Source organism: Phalacrocorax aristotelis, chromosome 2 (genome assembly GCF_949628215.1).
Source record: "Phalacrocorax aristotelis chromosome 2, bGulAri2.1, whole genome shotgun sequence".
Classification (NCBI taxonomy): Eukaryota; Metazoa; Chordata; class Aves; order Suliformes; family Phalacrocoracidae; genus Phalacrocorax; species Phalacrocorax aristotelis.
This window is the reverse complement of record NC_134277.1, coordinates 140,963,119-140,983,975: the sequence shown is the minus strand read 5'-3', so window position 1 is coordinate 140,983,975 and position 20,857 is coordinate 140,963,119. Positions and strand designations below refer to the sequence as shown.

Here is a 20,857-nt window from a genome sequence, read left to right as displayed (position 1 = left end):
CCACGAGCAGACTTCTAGGTGAGAATCTCCAGGGATCCAGGTTTTGTTGACGTGGATCAATTTAAATGGCAATTACTGTAGTCAGATAACAGCTTAAAAAGGCTTTTTACACACAGAAAAAAGATGCATAATCACACAGCATATGGAAGTTCAATTTCGTGAGCCGTGGTCTGTGGATTTACAATGTACCTGATATTAAGACCTACTTTTAAGAGTGAATATTGTTCAGTTTTATTAAAATGTGTCATACCTTTGACACGTTAGTTTCTACTCTGAAGCTGATTCAGGCTGCATCTATGTTGATGAAACGTTACATTTCCAACTGTGAAAATGTTTTTCCTTTCATGTAGAGTACAGCATTAAAAAAGAAAAACAACACAGCAAATACAATACTAACTGACTGGTTTTAAATAGTGCATCAAATAATAAAACAAAAAGAATGGTAAATTCTTTAAAGGCCTCTGTGGCGCAGACTTTGCCTGTTATTCTCTGCCTTTCCCCCCTTCGTGAAGGCGGTCTGTCGTGAAAACGTTCTCATGTTTTGATGTTTTGGTGTTTCTCTTGGGCTCTTCGACGCTCAAAAATCCATTATAGACAATTTCATTACAGTAGATATCTGATGAAGAAAAGACCTGCCTCAAGTAGCAGATGCATTATATTGTTAGTGCCAGGGTGTTTATTGGGGCGAGGGGAACTGCTCCTTTGCTTCTTTGATCATCTTGGATTTGCTAGTCCTGTGCTTGGAGTCTCTTTCCTATTTAAGTGAAGCTGAAGGGTGGCACTTGGTAGCGTTAAAAAGTTACTGTGGAAATACCAGTAAATTAAGTGACTCATTTGCTGTAAGTGAGAAATGTTCATGAGTTCAGTCCGGATATTGGAAGGGTTGTTATTTTTTGCTTAATTTCACATGTGTGTCCTTTTCCTAACTAGATCTTTATCAGGCTCTGTGGCAGCTAGAGGAAGGAAGAGGAAGGCCTGAAAGCAGAGTTGTTTCTGTGTAGTAGAGGCAGAAGGTGGCATAAAGAGAGTCAGGGGGATGCATAAATAAGTACAAAAGGATGAGTCTTGTACTGACAAGAGCGCAGCTCCTGAAGATCTGCGTATCGCTGCCTTTCTGTAAGGGTTTAAACGTATACTGCAAGGGCAAAGTCAAAAGCAGCACCTATGGGCTAATTGCTAGAGAAATACTCATTACTAAAGGGAGAAGCTTTTGCAAGTGCTGAATGGGAGGAGAGTTTTAAAAGGAAGATATTTTTCCTTGTGCCTGGAATTTTGTGCACGGCTATACGTGCTACAGAAGGCATGCGAGTCAGGCGTATGTTTCTCCTAAGAGGCAAAGATGTTTTACAAAGGACTAAAGAGGGACTGCTGAGAAGAAAATAGCCAGCTTTAGATAAAGCACTATAACAAAGACTTGTAGTTTTATGTATCATGGTGTCTATTAAAGCTTAATAGGGAAGAGTGCATTGAACCTAGCCAGGCATACGTTATTCATGTGAAGGATAAACATTTAAGGGGTGTGCAAAATCAGAAATTGGGAGGACGTGATTGTTTAGCTTTTGAAAAAGCTTTACAGGGAAGATTTTGTTTTCATCCCCCATGGATCACCGTGCAAAGTAAAGGAGAGTAAGCGGCAAATGTTTGGAACATATCAATGCAGGAATCCCAGGGGGTTAAAAGCACTATAGTAAAATAAAAGTGGTCTGCTTTCTAAGTGTGTTCTATTTTACACATACTACTGAGAATCTGAGAAAGGGAGTGATTTTGATACTCCGTTCACTGTAGTAAAACAGCATAATAATGACAAAAGTGTGGGGAGGGGAGGAAGAGGAGGGGGGACCCTCTTGTATATCCTCGTGCACGTTTTGAATTTCCAGCTAAATAAACAAACGTAGTCCTATGGAGTGCAAAATTATGGCTGTTAAAATAAAGAATGAATTTGTTTCCACTTTTGGACGAGAGCTGATTCGAAGCGATGCTTTTTTCTTTAATTGCTGTCAGCGGCACAAAGGGTTAACTTTTAAAGAAAAAAATGAATAATTCAGTGTTTGGCTTATCACTCTGCATTTTACTTTCTATTCTTTGGTCATCTGGAACTTGGTGTGAAAGGTAGAGTAAAAGGAGTCAGCTGAGGGGAGCCGGGGTTGTGATAATTTGCACACACATCCCTGTCATTGTTCTGCCTGAAGAGACAGGGCTGGGTTCAAGGCCACATGTGCTCCTGTCATCATTCACATTTCTGCTCCAAGTGCAATACAGAGTGTCAGCTCTCCATCTGTCTTTGCCTGGCAAACGCACGCGCCCAGCATCCTGCCTCCAGCTACGCTGCCACAGCCAGTTCTGATGGCCCTCCTCGCTTCTCTCTGTTCATTCCAGAACAGGAGGCACTGAGCCCTAAATAAGCTTGCTTTTAGGAGAGAGCCATTTACAGTGTGGTATATTTTATCCAAGGATGCCTGGTGAGTTGAAATTATTGCAGCTCTTTCGGTTTTAAATGAGGAAACGCTAATTGTTTTTTGATAGTATTTTTTTTTTTCCTCTTTTAATATAGAGGGTGATTTGCAAGCTGATAACGGGTGCGGAGCGATTGTGGATGCTAATTCTGTTGTGTATATGTTTGGGGGAGGGGAATTTGTGTAAGGGAACTGCCAGAGATGATACTTGCAGCAGGACTGGATGTTTCAATGAAAAGGGATAGAAATAGCAGAAAGTCACCGGCTTTGTGGGTGCGGGTCTCTGCACGGGGGATCATTTCTAGCGAAGAGAAATACAGCTTTGGGCTGGCTTTCATGACTGTCAGCTGTACCTTGAATCTGCAAACATTTGATCGGTAGAGATCATTCACAGCGTTCATCCATCAGCTGAAATTATCTCTGTGAAAGGGTGTTTATGTTAGAGAAGTGGAGGAGATTTATAAAACAAATTATTCCAGCCTTGTCCTAAATCGTAGTCCTTAACTGTCACCAAGCAGATCACTGAAATATGTTGATTCAAAATAAAACAATAAAAAAAATAATCTGCTGAATTACACGAATTGCTGTCGAGCTGGAAATTTTAATAGGTCGGTTTCCTCAGGAAAATATTATCCTTGGATCTTATGATCGCTTGTCTAATTGATAAGTGTTACTGCCAATGAAAACGGTGCTTCTATGCAGGGTGATTTGTCTGAGGGGTTTGTGAGATGCTTGACCACGACCGAGTGGATTGAATTTGGTGTGTTTTGTTTGGTTTTTGTCCCTTTGGTAAGGACTGAAGAAAGCCATGTGCCTGATTATAGCAGCCTGTGTCTCTGGATAAAAAAAGACAAGGCTAGAGATCCTACAGCTGGCTGGTTCATGTGGATTATTTGGGTAGGACAGGCAGAAGAGGCTACGCTTGATCACAGAGAGTCTGTACACCTCGCAGATGGTGTTTTGAAACAGTATCTGCCAGTTTGCTGCAACCACAGTTGCATGTAGGTATTGCCAGTTGTTGGAAGAATGTTTTCCTTTTAGGATTTTTATACACGGTCATACCCTACTGCTGGTATGTTTGCTGATCCTCTGGTTTTAACAAGAAAGTAGGCTCTGTTTGCTCAAAGCACAAGGCTAAGAGGATTTATATGGTTGAAATATGGGCAAATTAATTTGCATAGATAACAACGGAGGACTATGAAAGGTCAGTTTAACCCTTTAAACGTCAAATTTGATTTGGAGGCATTGCGTTCCTGGGAATATGGTCTTCATTAGAAATGTCATGGTAATTCTTTAATTTGGAAAACTGCATTCTGCATAATTTGATCCACTGATGTTTCCCTTATATTTGTATGAAACTCCCCGTGCGCTTTACTATTTCTGTGCTTTATTAAGATATTTAAATGTACTGAAATGACACAATCTTATCAGTTTTGATCCTGTGTGCATTATTTGGGGCTATTGGCAAACACTGTTGGAATGCCTAGAGTGGAGGTTTTTGAAAACCTATTAAGCCTTTGTCATTTAAATTACTTAATCTACCTGCTGGTTAAAATTTCATGCGTCTTTAATCAAAATGGCATGCGCTACACTCAAGTATGTATATCCTTATCGATACTCGTTAAGCTTTACCATTAAGTAAATCTTTAATTTCCAGCATTCTCTTAAAGCAGTAGCAAGCAAGAAGTGTGTTTTAATGTCAGCTCGGAGTGTTAGAAAACCTTGCACTTGGATACAGAGAATACACTAACAGCTGTGACTGGGAGCATGTGCCAGAATGGAGATACTTGAACAGATCTGACACTTGGCTATTTTTGACACCCATCTGCACTTTTTTACTCTCCTCTAGGATGAACTGCCTCTCAATCTGTTCACAGCATATTTTAGCCCTTTAATATTGTGGCGTTGGTTTTTTTCAAATGGGCATTATTAGCCATCTGGGGCAGATTTTGTATTTTAAAAGTAAGCACATTATGTACAGGAGATTAAAAGGATGTGTATTTTATGTAATCTGATATTATGTCAGTGCCTTTTGTGTACGTGTGAAGTCTTGATTTCAGAAGCATCCCTTTAGTGGTTCTGACATCTGAAGTCCTTCTTTTGGGGAAAGAACAGGAAGTAATAAAAGCGGGTTCTGGTTTATGTGTAGCGATAACACTTTTACACAAAATAAACTTGCCCTTCAAAGACGAACTGCGCGTACTGTTATAATTGCGACTGGCCGCTCACCTCCTCACTTCCCTGTCAGGGCAGAGCGACAGCAGCGAGGCTTGCTAATGAAACGTTGTAAAAGCGATTCAGATCTCTTTTAAGGCACTACTGCAACTCTGAGAGAAGTCCCTGGAAAGATAATCCCGTTAACATGCAGCTTGCAGTAACCAAGTTAACCATTTTGTCATTCTATGTAGTGAACTCTAGGAAGTGCTTATCTCTATATAATTGATGCTGGGGGAACCGTGTTCAAATCTAATACTGTACATCGGTTTGTCTGATTACTGTGAATGTGGTTTGTTTTCCTTTTTCTTTTTTTTTTTTTTTTAAGAACAGTTTATTCCGGACTTTATTTATGAAACATTACAAATCTATCAGTCATTTTATAGTACTTTCAAAGAACAGATGTTGGCCTACAAAATGCTTTATTATTGCCCATGGCAGTATTCAGCATGGTTTCCTTAAAAGGACAATCAGTGATCACAGTCATTGTAGCCCAGAAATAATGCTGCTCTTTCAGAAGATGGCCTGGTATTAGGTCAGACCACCCTTTCTTTACTTCTGCTCTCCAGATGTGGCTGCAACTTTTTTTTTTAAGTTCATGTTTCAAAAAAAAAAAAAAAAAAAAAAAAAGGGTTTGTTTTCAAAATCTGGTTTTACTTAAGATATCTCCATCCTGGAGTGCATTTCATAAATTGCCCACATATTTTTCTTAGCAGAGAACTTAACTGGCTGTAATTTTTAACACATGGCCACATCATGTGATATTTTCAAAACATTTGCACATAGCTTTAAGAAGGTCCCAGCAGAAATGATCCATCATCTCACAGCCAGCCCGTTTCTTAACAGCATATCTGCATTTTCCATTTAGCAGAGCTATATATTATTAGCTTACATTTTGGGTAGTAAAACAGTGCATTGCTGATTGTAAAACATGGACTTTATTATCTGCTGAAAATTGATTTGGCATTTATAGCCACTGTGTACTAGACTGGCTTTCTGGTTTTAACATTAGTGCTTGCAAGTGATGATTTGTTTAAAGAACAGAAACAAAATTGCCATGGACATAACTGTTAGTGTCCTAGTAACTGAACATTTGGATTATCCACCTGTTTTTTAAATACTTGCATCTAAATGCTCTTATACAGCAAAAATCTCCTAACAGTCCATTAACCGACTTGTTCTGTTCTAAGTTGCAGTTGCTATCCTGTTATATTAGGACAATTCTGTGTCTTACAAAACAAGTTTCCTGCCAAACGGGGAAGATGTGCCTGGAAGTACTTAAGTGAAGTGTTAACCTTGCATCATTATTCCAATCATCCTACATAATGACTTTATCTTCTTCAGGATTCGGATGGGAGTGAAAAGCTCTTTCCCTAAGAGGACTGTGGGTCACTAGGTTCTTCAGATACATATCATAGGGTTTGGGAGATGATGTGTAATGACTTGCTTTTCAAAAAATATTTAAAGTTTCTTCTTCTTTTATGGTAGTAATAAATTCCAAAGTCTGCATGACATTATTGCTCTTACTCTCAACCCATGGGGCTGTGAACAGCATCTTGCTATGTATCCGTAGAAAGTAACTAACACATCACGGGATGCAGATCATCCTGCAGAAATAGCTCTTAATACATATTTTTAAGCAGGGTCCCAAACACTCTTGCCCTGTGAAGATTTAGTGCTTTTCAGCTCGGGCACTTAGTTGGAGAGGAACAAACCAATCAGGAACCACACAAACTACCTTGGTGTGCACAGGGTGTTTAGGACATATCACATCTTGACTCCATGCTAAGAAATAATTGCCAGTTAAGGGCGTGATCATCGCAGTTTGCAAATCAATGTGATCTGTGTATACGCAAATTAAAAAAGACTTGAATACCAGTTTTGGGTAAAAGAAATTCTAAAATGATGCGATATGCCGATTTGAGAAGTCTAAATAGAGAAGTTGATGCATGTCAGAGCAGAATAAGACATGGTATATGGTCCTTTTCAGGACCTGTACCTATACCTGTACCAGTATTCTGGTTTGCTGCATCTTTTTTTCATCCAAGTATGTACAACAAGGATAACTCTACCAAAAAAAAAAACCAAAAACAAACAAAACCAGTTAAATCCTGATCTCTCGCTGTCAGCTCACAGACAAAAGCTAAATGCACAAGATGACTTCTGCACTTCAAGCAGTAGCTAGTTTCGAAGTCCAGAATTGCCAGCATTTGTACTGCCCTCAACTGTCTCCTCATTCCAGATGCACCACTGTTAACAGCTTTAAAGGTTCCCAGGCATGTTGAGCTGCATCGGTGTATGCCAAGATCTGTCTTGGTATCGACAGGGTTAAGCAGGCCAGTGCTGAGTTCACGCCTATGTCTTTTTGGGAGTGAGGCATTTCTGTATCTGGGTCGTTTGCACAGCTAGATCTGGTAGGTAATCTCAGAGGATGCCTAATGCGTATTTAGAAACATTGGTCTCTTCACAAGTGCAGGTTTACTTCTTGTTCCCAGAAATGTGTGTGGTGTAAAACGGAGCACAGAGCCAGCAATACTGAGGCGAGTAGAGATTAAATCGGGAAATCCATAGGGCACAGCAACGCTTGGATTTTGAACACAGACACAGTCTAGCCATATTGGCCTGCTTGGCAAGGCTGATTTCATTCAATATCCCACATTCACGCAGTTCCTCTGTGAAGCTGGTGAAGCCCTTGCCATGCTGTACCATGCTATCTATATTCACTGGCTCAACTCTCCAGGAGCTCAGCCATCTCTGCACCACGTTGCATTTTGCGACGTACATCTGTTCTTTCTGCGTCTTGTACACGGGAGTCACCAGACGAAGAGCAGGACCAGTGCAGGAGCTACTTCCTCCTTGCTGCCACTGATCCCAGGCCTTGGTCCCTCCTGAAATCTTTGCTTCTTGGTCCTTGGGCAGGACAAGTGTGATGGACGTTACCCCCATCCAGAATAAGCTGATGCTGTACAGCAGCTTTCCCCCCCTGCTGAGGGAATACGTTATGGGCCTGAGCTTGAGCAAGCAGAAGGAGGATTTGAATTCGTGTCTTTCACTTCTGGAGGGAGTCTTCCACTCAAAAGACTTGAATAAAATCAAAGCTCACCTTTTCCGTCTTGCCTAGCTCTGTCTTACACAGACAGTTCTACTTGCCAATCTTCTGGAGCTGAGGATATGGACATCTTTTCTGGAGGAGGGAGTAGTACTGTGGATCCCATGTCTCCAAGTTACTGAGGCCTCTTGAAAGGCAGGAGTAAAGCATCCTATCTCCAGTATTTCCCTGTTGGGGAGCTGTAGGCAGTTGCTAGTTAAATATAACTAACTTTTTATCATCTTTTCTGTCATGAGCTGTCTACAGCTACCTAATGGGAGGGTGTAGAGAAGATGGATGGAGCCAGACTCTTCTCAGAGGTGCACAGTGATAGGATGAGAGGCAACAAGCACAAGTAATGGACCGTGATAAATCCCAAGTAGATACCAGGGAAAAAATGTTTCACCGTAAGGATCATCAGACACTGAAACAGGTTGTCCAGAGAGGTAGTTGTATTTCTGTTACTGAAGACACCATATTGGACAAACCCCTGGCAACTTGATCTAACTGCACATGGTTTGAGACAGAAGGGCATGGACTACTTGATTTCTTGAGGTCACTTCAGCCTGCATGATGATTCTTTGTTCTACTGGATCTGTTAGCTGTTTTGGATACCCAGTCTGAGGTGCTTCAGCCCTGTGCACTGTAGGGGGGAGCAGTGCATGGCACTGGATTACGTGTTGTGTTTCAGGGGGAAATTTCAGCAGTGTTGAGCTTCTGGGCACCTAAAGTTAATTATTCATTGAATCTGATCTGAAGCCATTACTTGATTGGTAACTTGCAGAATGAACTTTGCCTTTGTGTGCTGGTAGAAGAGCAGAATTGTCACACTCAGGAATGGCTGAAAGGGCTGCACCTCTATCCTGTGGTAGCTCATCGAGCTGTGCTTCCACATCCTAAAGCTGAACTTATCTCTCTGTGCTATTGGGTTTCTTATTTTGATTTTTTTTCCCTGCTAGTAATATCTTCTTTACTGCCACTTACAGACAGAGTATGGAGAAATAGCCTCATTGTGAGCATTAACTGCAGAAGAACTTGAGACAGCAAGTTTCTGGAGACCTTGGGATTTGAGAGGCGTCGCTTCAGCTGGAGGTTCACTGACCTCTGGGTTTTGTCCCTATGCTGCAGCACACCACCTGGTAGTAATGGTCTTGCAGCTGGTTTAGGGCTGTAGTGTCAAAAGAGACACTGAACCAATCCAACTTCTAAAAATCTCCTGCCCAAATTCTTATGGCATGAAGCTACGGCCTTACTTGAGCTTTTCCGTGATGTTGCATAATGAGTTGTGCATTTATTTCTACTTCTTAAAAATAAAACCAACTTCATTTTCTTGCTCTTGCGATCTGGCAGTCTTGTGAAATTTTAAGGGGGAATAACTACCTGGTAGGACCCACACATCTGAATGAATTTAAATTATCCAGCCAGGTATTTTAGTATTAATGTGGATATATGTTCTGGAACAGTGCCTGCAATGTAACTGTGGTTTTAAACAGGTACAATGTGTAGGTCAAATGTGTCAGGAAATCTTTCTGAATTTCAAAAGGAAATACCGACAGCAGTGGACGCAGTTATTAAGACTACTACTTATATGGTTCTCATTCATTATGGACATCCCTTTAGAAGCAGACTGTAACAAGCTCTCTGGCATTTTACATATTGACCAAAAGAAGTGTGGAAATAGAAGAGCGAAAGGAATCGGTATTGATCACTTCTTGGAGGAGATGCTGAGGAATAAGGAAGAAAAATGTATTTTGGTAACCCTTCAAACGTACTGCAAGTTTGCGCAGATCTGGTGTAGGGTCAGGCCTATATCATTCTTGGCTAAAAAAAGGGGGTTGCTATAATAAATTGAGATTTGAGAAAGTGGGATTTGCATATTCTTAACTATTTTCCAGTGGGGTTTGAAATGATGATTCAAGAAGCAGGAATATGTTTTACCTTTCGAAGTCCATTGCCCTTTCCCTCTTACTGATACATCTTTTGTCTTCTGGGGTTTAATACACTATTCTGCCTTCTGTAAGTCATTTAGAAGCATCTCTAAAATTTAGCTTTGTACCCTTTCAGTTCTAATGCCTTACTGGATTTTTTTTGTGCTTATAATCCGTTTCTCCAAGCCTTGGGAGCCCTCCTGTGCATCTCAGATGCAGACTCTTGTAGTCCCCCCCTTTCTCTGATTCTTCTGGCGATTCTGGGTTCACTGTCTTATTCTGCTCCTGTTTTGAAACCACATCCTGCTAAAGGAGTAATCTTGTTTAGTGATACAGGGCCTTTCCCCTTCCTTCTTTCAGATCTGTCCTTACTATGTGTTCCGTGAGTCATGCAAACACACATGACTCAAATAGTCTTCCTGCCGCAAGATTACAGTTTGGAAAATGTGTGCACTCGGATCATACAAAAATACAGCCATAATTTGATTCTTGCTTCTAAACTATGCATTCCAAATATATTCGGGTGGCCCTTTTAAGCCAGGGCAGCCTTGAATTTTCATTGTAGTTATTTCATAATCCAAATGAATGGCACCTCCTTTGACCTTCCTCTATGTGACTTTCCCATATAATTCCTTGAATTTTTAAGAGAATCTTTTTTTTTTTTTTAAGGACTTTGTGCCTTGGAGAGCACCAGCCACATTATTTGTGGTTAGCAAATACAAATTAACATTTATTGTTTTAATTTTATTTTTCCAGTCCATTTCACCACATAATTGTTGATTGTGTAATTATATCTGCTGGCTTTGCACGAACTTATTTGTATTCTAGTTAGGTGAAAGTTTGCTAACTGAAAGTTTAGAAGGGGTCATTTTCTGTGAACGGTGTTACTGTTTCTTTTGGCTGCTTTCTTTGCTTGGAATGGTACCAGGTACATTATTTTTGACTTTTTAAACACTGCAATATACAAAAATGATCTTTAAAAAACAGGGATGCAATAACGTGTTCTTTTTGAGAGGGAATCAGGGTTTGTATCAGTTTTGAAAGTATACTCCGAGAAATACTGAGTGAACCGTAAGGACTTTGGGAGTTACTGATGTGGTAAAGAAAGCTGAGAGATGCTCATTAAAGCAGCCTTGGTTATGTCTGTAAAAGAAAGGGTATAATTAGATGTCCAGAGAGGTCAGATGGCACTGCCATTGAATAGCTTTGAAAGTCATTGATTTTCTTCATGGAAACTGGTTTGCCACAGAGTTTATTGTGCCTTTGGACTTGGTGTTTTTAGTTTTCATTTTTCCGCTGGCAGAGGGAGGGCAGGGATAAAACTCAGTTTCTGGAATTCAAGTGATCCCCATTGGTTAAGTTCATCCTTCCACAGCGCTGCAGGATCTCCTCACTGTAGGCTTCTGAAAGAGCGAGAGCTTCTTTTGATCTCATTCATATTACATATTGGAAGTAAATTGAATACCTCTATTAAGGTCAATATTTGGTTATTTTACACTGAGATCACCATTAGACTGCATCACATCTTCAGAAACAATGACATGGTCCTTTGCAGTTTTCAAAGGGGAGCTGTGCTGTAATGACTGTATATTTTACTTTTCTGAATTCCTAATAGTCAATGTGAGCACTTTATTTTCCCTTTGCAAATGGAGGAGAAGCGAGATGCTGGCCCCTCTGGGAATGCTATTTATTGTCTCTCTTGTTAAATTTTTAAAGTATTTTGAAGAAAGCTCATATTTTTGTTGTGTTAATTTCCTTACATCTCTCTCTACGTTATTCTTTGTGGTTGTAAAAGCAAAACTGTATTTGAGTTTTCTAGATTTAATAAGCAAGGCTTCTGTGCAGGAGATGAATCCGTGCATGAAAGTTTCACTGAGAGCTCGGCATGAGAGCATGTATAGCAAGTTCTCTGCCATCTGATGGAGAGCCCGAGTTGCAGTCTTTCTTTGCCCTCTTCAGACTCCTCTGCATAGGCAGAACCATGTCTTGTGGAGTAAAAGCTGCACTTGCATGGTTGCTTCTCAGGACAGCTGACCAGTCAGGCTTCTTCCTCTGACATATCAATTGGTAGAGTAGTAATTTCCAATTCCTTTCATTTCAAGGAAGGAAAGCAAGAGTATTTCATTTTTAGAGACCAGCAGAAACAGAATTTTTTAGTTTATGCTGCCTTAAAGCTTTTGCTTCAAACCACTCTTGAGAGTCTGTAAAAGCTCCAAAGGTAAAAATACTCCCTACGTTTCAGTTATCAACCAACCTCCCTCCATAGAGCCACAAGAGAAATTATATACTCTTTCCTAAGTTAACTACTGCATTCTTTCAGAAAGAGCTTTGTGGATGCTGCTGAATAATGCCTTTTCTTGAAAGAATACAGAAGATCACCATGCCTTGATTTCATCCCAACACCAACAAATATGATTGCACGGTCTTGTCTGGGGCATTGGTTCAAGACAGTCTTGAAAGGATGAGTGCCTATTACTTAATCACCAGGAATGCTTAATAGTTGTGTCACAAGTGTTTTTCTTTTTGGAGGCTGTAAGTGTGTTTGCTGTCTTGCCATGCTAGATACAGAATAGATGCCTTGATGAATTACCCAATGGGGATTCTGCTGCAGAAATTGATGCTCACTAAATCAAAATCAAAGCCGTGTTTTTTGTCTCCTTTGGTCATTACAGCAAAGCTACTGGTTTTTACATCTGTCTGCTTACAAGTCTGGGATATGCACACATTGTTGCATGCAATTGCTAGGTTTTGGAGGGCTTTTTGTCACAAAATGATACGATGATGCAGATGTTCTGATACTGTTCTTTAAAACAGTTGATTGCAGATCTGATGGTGAAAGATGATCAGCAGCTAGCATATATCATCATCTTCTGATCCAAACAGGTTCCTTTGGGAGTCAGCTGTACTGTTTTAGTATGTCATAATTAAATTGAGTGCTGTTTAGGTGTCAGAAATTACTTTATAATGCAGGATAATGGACTTAAATAGACTTATTTGCACAATGCAAATCATAATCTAGCAAATTACCCTTAAAGGCTATATATTAAGAATCAAAACAAGCCCCCCAGTATTCAGTAGGAAGACAAAAAGGGAAAACATTGGTCTGATTTCTGACTCGGTCCTTAAGAGATCCTTGCGGTAGAGACTATCTAGGCTTAGTAGATGCTAGAATAAGGCCTGCTATTTGTGAATAACGATCATAAAGTGTTTTGTTTGAAAGAAAAACGTAATTATTTTTTATTTTAGTTAGTATTGGATGGGTGCAGCGAAATCCCTGTTGGTCAGACCTTTAATATGTGGGGAAAAAAAAAATCCTTCGTACACATGCAACAGATAACATTGCCCAAAATGGCGCAAGAGCTAGTTACTCAAGTTACTTCACAGAAAAGTTTGTGTGAGTTGTGAATACTCAGCGTCTTTCAGAATAAGACTGTATTTATGAGAAGGCTAATGTTAGGAAAATAATAGATTTACATGCATAGTGAGAGCTGTTTGTAAATCAGCAGGTGGTTTCTCAAATATCAAAAATTAGCAAAATGTTTACTGATGTGATATCTTTCTGAAAAACATGTTTAAAAACACTTGAACATTAAAACTTCAAATACAAATAGCTGATTTGCTTTCCTTCAGCCATCTCAGGTCTTTCTTACTTGTGGTTTACATGCACAGACTCTTCATTTTCAGTCTTGAGGACTTAATTTTATCTTTTGAAGGGCCCAGCAGGAGGAAAAAAATTAAAATAATTTTCTTGCAAGCTATATATTTCAGTAGATGTATTTCTGTGAACAAACAGGAAAAATTCAGGTGATACTAGAAGATCTCTTTTAGTTTCGTATACATACACGCGTACTTTCATACAGAATGGTATATTACATTTCTCTTTAGTCATATAAAACCTGCTTGGGATTGAATTCATTAATGATGCAGAGCAGTATTAAAATAATGTGCTACACTTCTTTAGAATCATACATATAGGTCCAAGCGATTCTTCAGTTGTAAAAGTCAAAGAATGTCATATCTCTAATTAAAAATAAAATAAAATAAAAATCCTGTAAACTAATTTACCTCTGTGCCATTTTCATACTCAGATTTAAAATTAAACCCTGCCCCAACCCTATAAATGGCGGTTGAATTGTGTACGTCTTGTCTGAGAAGGTTTCCAGTGTGGTGAAAAAGGAGTTCAGTTCAGAGATCTTTAATCCAGTTTCCTCTGTTTTATTTGGTTATACAGAAAATCCTACCCTTCACTGCTGCCCCCCAAGTTCTTCATTCGCCAATAGTACTGAGGGGGGAAATTGCCGCGCTACTTATACATAATTTAAAACAATTGTGCTAGCTTTAAACCCGAAGTCTTTCTTCATCTATCATTTATCTCATGATGTTATCTTTTGTACTCGGTACCCTTCAGTAAGCACAGCCTGACACGTCTTGTGGCCTTTACCTTCTGCGATAAAAAAGATTGAAAAGATGCTTGGCACCACCTGGTGAAGATGAGGCAACCCTGGAGAACTGTGCTTCAGGAGCAGGTGACTGATGCTAAGAAATGTGCCAGTCTAGGGACACAGCTGAAGGGTTGTAGTAGGGAAGGGGGAGGGGAAGGGAAGAAAAAAGAGCAGGAACATTAATACATCTTCCTGAGGTTTGATGGGACATATACTGCCTACTGTTCCATCTGGTGCTTATGATAGCATGGCATATTAGCATGCTGCAAGTTCATAATGTATTCAGGGCGAGAAAACACCACTTGCATACCAATTGAGGCGTCCTCTTTCTCGGAGCTGCCTTTGAATTTCAATGATGTTTATGCCTCCCAAGCCATGACTGAACTGAGCATTTCCGCTCGTGGAGGAATAACAGCGGTTAGGGACTCTGGCTCATGTGGGTTTTCGTTTGCCTCTCTCTTTATTTTTTTTCCTTTTTTTTTTTTTCTTTTTCCCCCTTTTCTTTTCTTCCAGCTCTCTCCTCCCAGTTTATTTTGTTCAGGGAAGCTTAAAGGCAGGTTGAGGTTCTAGACTAGCTAATTACATTGCTTCTGTTAATATGACATTAACTTCTTTTTAAGGTTGTAGTCTATTGTCTTTTTGCTTATCTCAAAGTGCTTAAATGTTCTTTTTAGTACATTTTGGTGAAATTACTCTAAAAGCAGTGTCATGGAGCATTTAAAAAACAGCATGTTGCAATTCTGCTTTATGTACAGATTTCCTGTATTGCTAAATTAAAGAACAAACAATACCCTGAATTCTGCATTTCATGGTAAATTATTTGGGCCCTGCGTCTTCAAGGACTTGATTTTAACTTCAAGTGTGCTACCATAATAGAATAAGTATCTGAAGTTGAACAGGTATGTCAGTCTTTGTAGGAGTGAGGTCTTTTTATTAGTCCCTTGCAGGAAGTGTACTGATACGTTCGTTTTATTTCTCCCTACCCTGTCCTCTTTGAAACTCTGCTGAGATTGACACTTGACTGGAGACAATCTCAAAACTGCGCTGTGGAAACTCTTGACTGCACATTTTGTTTCTGAACTTGTAAAAGATTGTGATCCTTTTATGGCTCAGTGCTGTGAATCGCTCTGCGGCCCTCCTTCCGGTAGGTTTTGAAAGTATGAAGTTTACACACAGGGTAGGGTATTTGATGTTGGATTTTCAAGCATCTGGAGTAATACATGAGTACTAGTCTCATTTGCCTTTGTTGGTGACTGTGTTTCTAAACTGCTTCACTTGTCTTGAAAGTCCTACCCTGAAAAAGGAGACTAAGCTTGTTGCTTGAAGAGGGAAGGATATTAAAACAGTATCTCTAGTACAGGCCATCTTAATGAATGCGTTTGGTATCTAGTCCGCTACCTGCACAGCTGGACGCTTGCTCCTGCCCAGAACTGACTGTGGTTTTGAGGCTTTAGCTTAATCTTTAATGCATATGACTGTCATGCTAATATAACTTTAATAAAAATGTACTAGGTAGCACTTTGAACTCCTTCACTCTGATTTAGTATTAATCCACTTGATTACTAGAAAAGAAAAGATCTTGCTATAGTTCTGATCCTTCCTTTCAAATACATCCAGCCATGACTTCTATAAATATATATTTTCAGACAGTCATTTAGCCACTCTTGCATAGATAAGAAATGAAAAATGCATTAGTCACCCTGACAAAGAATAAATCGACTTCTTTTGGTTCACTATCTGAATATCTGTTGTCTTATGGCTTAAGAACATTCCTTGTTTATTGATAATGCATTTAGACCTAGATATTAATGTCTTGGCTTAAATGCTAATTATTTTTTTTTCTTAATACAGTCAGGAAGGCTAATGTTACTGAATAGGAATGTGGAGGAGGTAGTGTGGGTAATTCAAGCAAGTTTAGTCAGCACTTACAAGATTCTTGAAATGTTTCTTGATGTCCTACAGAACTGTTAACATCTGCACGGCTTGTGAGAAGAGCCACATTTATTACAGCTGTACGCTAGCTAGAACGCAAAAGAAAAGGCGGGGGGGGGGGGATTAGAGTTAAGAATGAAGCAGCTGGCTTTTAGTACAGAGATTTATCATTTTACTTTCATTACAGACCAACAGTAAACTCTGCTTGGACTCCTTTGCATCAGCTTCTTTGAGATGGCAGGTTGAAGGCTTGGGAGTTTAGCGATGAGATACAGTCCCACAAAATGCACACAGTTTAAAAGAAAGCAAAGCTTTCAGATAAATAATCACAAGTGAAGTTCAGCATTTCAAGGAGCTCTTCCAGTATGACATAACTTGATGCGGAGCGTATGTTCAAAGTCTACATCTGAGATGGTAAAAAAAGAAACATAGATTGTTTTAAACAAAAGAAGAAAGAAATGGAAGTAGTAGTGGAGTAGTAAATGAGAAGGCTGCTGGGTCCCTGCAGAACCGAGGAGGACATAGAGTTTCTTGTCCCCATTCTTGTCAGGGTGTGGAGTTGCTGGAGGAAAGGGAGGCCTGTTGAGACACTCCTGAGATCCCAGGCCTGTAATAGTACCTTGGTGTGTTTGTTTCACCTCTTCTCTCTTTTTGTGCCAGAAGAGAAATCAAGGGAAGAACAATCAGCATCACTTCTTCCCGTAAAGAATCACATACATGTTTCCAGAACCAGGTGTTTTTGGTCCAAGTTCGGGTCCCTCCTCACTCATTTCTTTCTTAGCCACTGAGACAGATTTAAACCCAAGCTATGCCAGTATTGTAGCTATTTGTACATTGTCACAATCTTTGTTCTTTTCAATTAATATAAAAGATTTTTAGAGTTTTTGGTTTTTTTGTTCATCTATTTGGTGTGAATGAAAGCTGGTATTTCCTTTGTTTCATCTGGTTAATGTAGTTCGGTGTGCTTGTTCTTACCCTTTTTTCCCTGCGCATTTTAAGTGAACTGGTTCTGGTTTTGCTCAGTTAACTTCTTTACAATGTGCCCGAGCCACTCACAGTGGGAGCGCCAGGATCTGTTTCTGTGTCTCCTACTGTTTCTTAACAACTTCAGCAACTGAGGAAGCTGCACATCTATGCTTGTGTCCTTTATTGCTCTCCTTAAATGGTGCTTCCAAATAATTTTCTGATACTTTCTAATACAAAACCTATTGCGTGTTCTCTTATAGTGAAAGCACCAACAGCTACTCATTAAGAAACAAGGCACTTAGGACTGTTGTGATGAAAAGCATCCTCTTGTTGCAAGAACTCTTTTAAGAGTTGGTTGAGGTGTGTTTTTTCTACTCACACTTTTCTGCTGTCCATACTGCTGATCTATAGCAGATGTCCACTCTGATAACCTACTATGCTTTTTATCCCTTCTATCTAACCTTAGACTTTTTTTGCTGTTACACTCATAATTTAATTATAGTATGTGGCATTGTAAGAGCTCTAACATCTAATTACTGCCTCCTCTTCTTTCCATTCTCCTGATACCAGAGCACAGGCAAAAGCAAATTTTTTAACATTTCAGTTATGAAAATGACTGCATTTGACTCATCAGTGTTCGGCACCTCGTACCTTCTGAAGCGGTGGATTTAGTTTCTGAAAGTTTATTTCCACTTAGTCTTGTGAAAACACATTTTATTTTAATTTTGTGCAGATTGTTGGCATTGAACAGAATTATGTGCAAAACCAAGTAGCTCTGTAAGTCAGAGCTCATAATCACCTTTGGAAATGACCTGTTAAGTTTCTAATAGGTCATTTGTATGCACAGTTACTGAAGCTACTTGCTCTGTTGCAATAATTATGAAAAAGATAATGGACAGGAACTCATTTGGGGACAGTTATTCTTGTGAACTGTTTAGCATTTCATCCAGGTACTCTTATTTTCCTTTCATAATTCCAGAATTTGCCTTGGATAGTTGTTGCAATTCAGCAGTTCTTTATTTCTTCGTATCCCAAGCAGTTTAAAGCCTACCTGGCAACTCTTGCTGTGTTTTGCGTCTTCTATTCTAAGCGAAGACCTTAAAGAAACATGTCCTCACGGGAGATCCTAGTGCAGTCACTATCTCTCTATGCTTTTGAATTGTCTCTGCCATTGGGATTTAGCTTTCTTAGTATGTATGTGCTGCCAGAAAGATGTTTATAAAGATGTTTATAAAGATCTATGAGAGCTGCCCTAGAATTTTTTCTTTTATTTCTGCCCTCCTTGCCATTTGATCTCTTTGACTGATTGTAGCTCTGAAGAAAAATCTCAGGTTTTGTTTGGGTCTCTGTGTTTTGGTGCGAAAAAGAAACGGTGTTAAATTTTGGTGGAGTATTTTCAAAATCACATATCATCACGTGGCTACAGTTGCGTGAGTGTAATCTGGGTTCCTATGGCTGGATATGGTGTGTGACCTTAGGCACGCCACTGTCTGATGTTCTACCTGCTGCAATTTCGCTTTTTGAGTGTTTCATATGGAAAGCGATCTGCAGAACAGGATGAGGTGGGGGGGGGCGGGGGAGGTGTAAGTTAAGGGAGGGGGGAAACATCTAAAGTGTTTGGCTGGGGTAGATGGGTGACAATAGGAGGCGCTGAAACTGGTCTTGTGTTGTAGCCAGTGCTGCTCAGTTATTCTTTTGAGGAAGAAATGTTTATAGCCAAAATTTAAAGAGAAATACTTGTTATTATGCTTGGTACGGTGGAAACAGACTAGTACATACTGATGTGTACATACACAGCATCATAAGCTTTCCTTCCTATATCACATGGCTGAGGTTAACTTTTGATACTGGAAAGAGCTTTTCTTAAGGCATCTCCCTTGGGCTGTCCGAGTACCTTGCCATCTATTCGGAATGTTCCCTGTGCGGCTGCACAATGTCGGCTCCCTCTAGCGGTCCGCAGTCACCTGCAAAGATCTCCAGCGACTCTTCGCCAAGGCGTGCTCCTAGCTGGCCCGTGTTTCTCGCCCCGTACCCTTTTATCCGACACTCCAGTGCCACCAGTGACCGCTGAAGATGCATCCTGGGGCTGTTGCCGCCCCTTGGGAAGAGGCTGTCCCGCTGCCCTCTCAACCACCCTCTGCCCCGCCGCAGAGTTACTTTCCTCATGTTGAATCTTCTTCCCTTTCTGGTAAATATGGCTCCTCTTATGTTGAACGTGCTTCTCAGTGAAGCAAAGTGTATCTATCCAGATAGACCCAAAGCCAAATGTAGGGTGTTTCCACTGCACAGAGAGAGTTAAATCTGCTTTTCGTAAGGGTAGCATGTACAAGAAAACGTCCTGTATTACCAAGGGTTAAGTGCATCCACGTTGAACATTCAGAGTTCAAACACATCAGACTTCTTTACTTTGTCAATATTTCTCTTGCACTTGTAGCATTGAGTGGTTTCTCTCTGGTGTCTGACTTCTCGCCCTGCAGTTTCCCCTCCATTTAACACTCCCTTCAGTGTAATTGAAGACTATTTCTTTCTTACAATTTTCCAAAGCAGAATGTAAAAAAAAAAAAAAAAAGAGAAAGAAAAGTCACAGTTAAGTATTTTTATATACAAAATCAAATAACTGGAACTTGATTAAATATGTATATAAGTGTGCATGCACATACACACACGTACACACATATATGCTCATATTTAGAAATAAGCCATGGAAGCTGCACTGATGCACAAAGGTCAATACTAAATTGATGTGTTGGAGTAGTGGGTTTAGCTGGCTTGATGAAAATGAGGTTCTATAAATATAAAAAACTTCTAAATGTATTTTTTGGGTAAAAAAAAAAGGAATACATTTAATTTGAATCTGCTGAGCATGAAGCGAAGCATGTTTTGTACAACTGTCAAGCATGGAAATGCTATGAGACCTGAAATTGTTTTAATATTTTGCATATATTTTCTGTGGGTTCTGCATTAATTGCTGATTATTATTTTTTTTTTTTCAATTCAGGCTTCAGCTGTGTTTTTTTGTTGTGGTCTGATATTTAAAATTCAAAACAAAAGGAAGATGCTTCAAAAGAAGGAAGTTTTAACTTTTGTTGTGCAAGACTAAGACTGCTGAGATGCTTTAAGGTCTAGAAACATGTGTAACTATGCCCTGTGAGTGGTCTCATTAGTACCTACAGCTGTTTTCAGTACCTATAGTAAAGCACATTCCTGAGTGTTTCTGGGGCTGGAGTCTGCAAGGCTAACCCAGCACCTCCCTCCCTGGGTGAGCCAACCTGCTTCCTGTGCCCATGTGAATTTGTGTAAATTCACTGGCTTCAGAAAGGGGGTTAATTTGGTTTTACATTTGTTGGTCTGGTTTTACGTGACATACAAGTTTCTTCCTTTCCCTCTTCCTTTACGTGCTTACATTATTTCATATTAACATTTAAGTATGTATGTGATATATTAGGCCAGACAATTGATTTGAGATATGCTTTTGTTTCTGCTAACAGTAACATTTGTTTTGCTTGTGAGCTTATTTGTCAATAAGTGATATTACCTCACTTAAGACAGTATTTGAGATGGAGGGTCTTAATTTCGTGTGAAGTTTCTGAGACTCTCTTCCCCCCCTCCAACCTCCCCACTGCTGCTTTCAGGTGTGATCCAGTGCCCGAAGTAAAATACAGTTGGTGTGACATGCAGCACTGAGGGAGCTGACTTATAACTAATAATGAGTATTTTCTCACACTCTGTCTAGACAGTCAGTCATGTAAACACAAGATGTCTTTAATGGCATCATCTGATGATGTGAAATGATAGTCTTCCAAAGTGTGTATTTCCACAAATGCTGAAGTACTC

General features: G+C 39.8%; 1 protein-coding gene across 5 annotated transcripts in view; it reads left to right on the top strand.

Moving 5' to 3' along the window:
• The window catches only part of RUNX1T1 (RUNX1 partner transcriptional co-repressor 1), a 114,996-nt gene that overhangs the window by 32,703 nt on the left and 61,436 nt on the right, over positions 1-20,857 (top strand). The window contains exon 1 of one of the 5 annotated variants that reach the window (XM_075085380.1): positions 2,298-2,459. The exons of the other annotated variants lie outside the window; for them this stretch is intronic. Coding sequence (XP_074941481.1) covers positions 2,453-2,459 — 7 coding nt within the window. The 5' untranslated portion in view covers positions 2,298-2,452. Of the gene's footprint in view, positions 1-2,297; positions 2,460-20,857 lie in introns of those variants that run through there. 5 annotated transcript variants of the gene reach the window in all.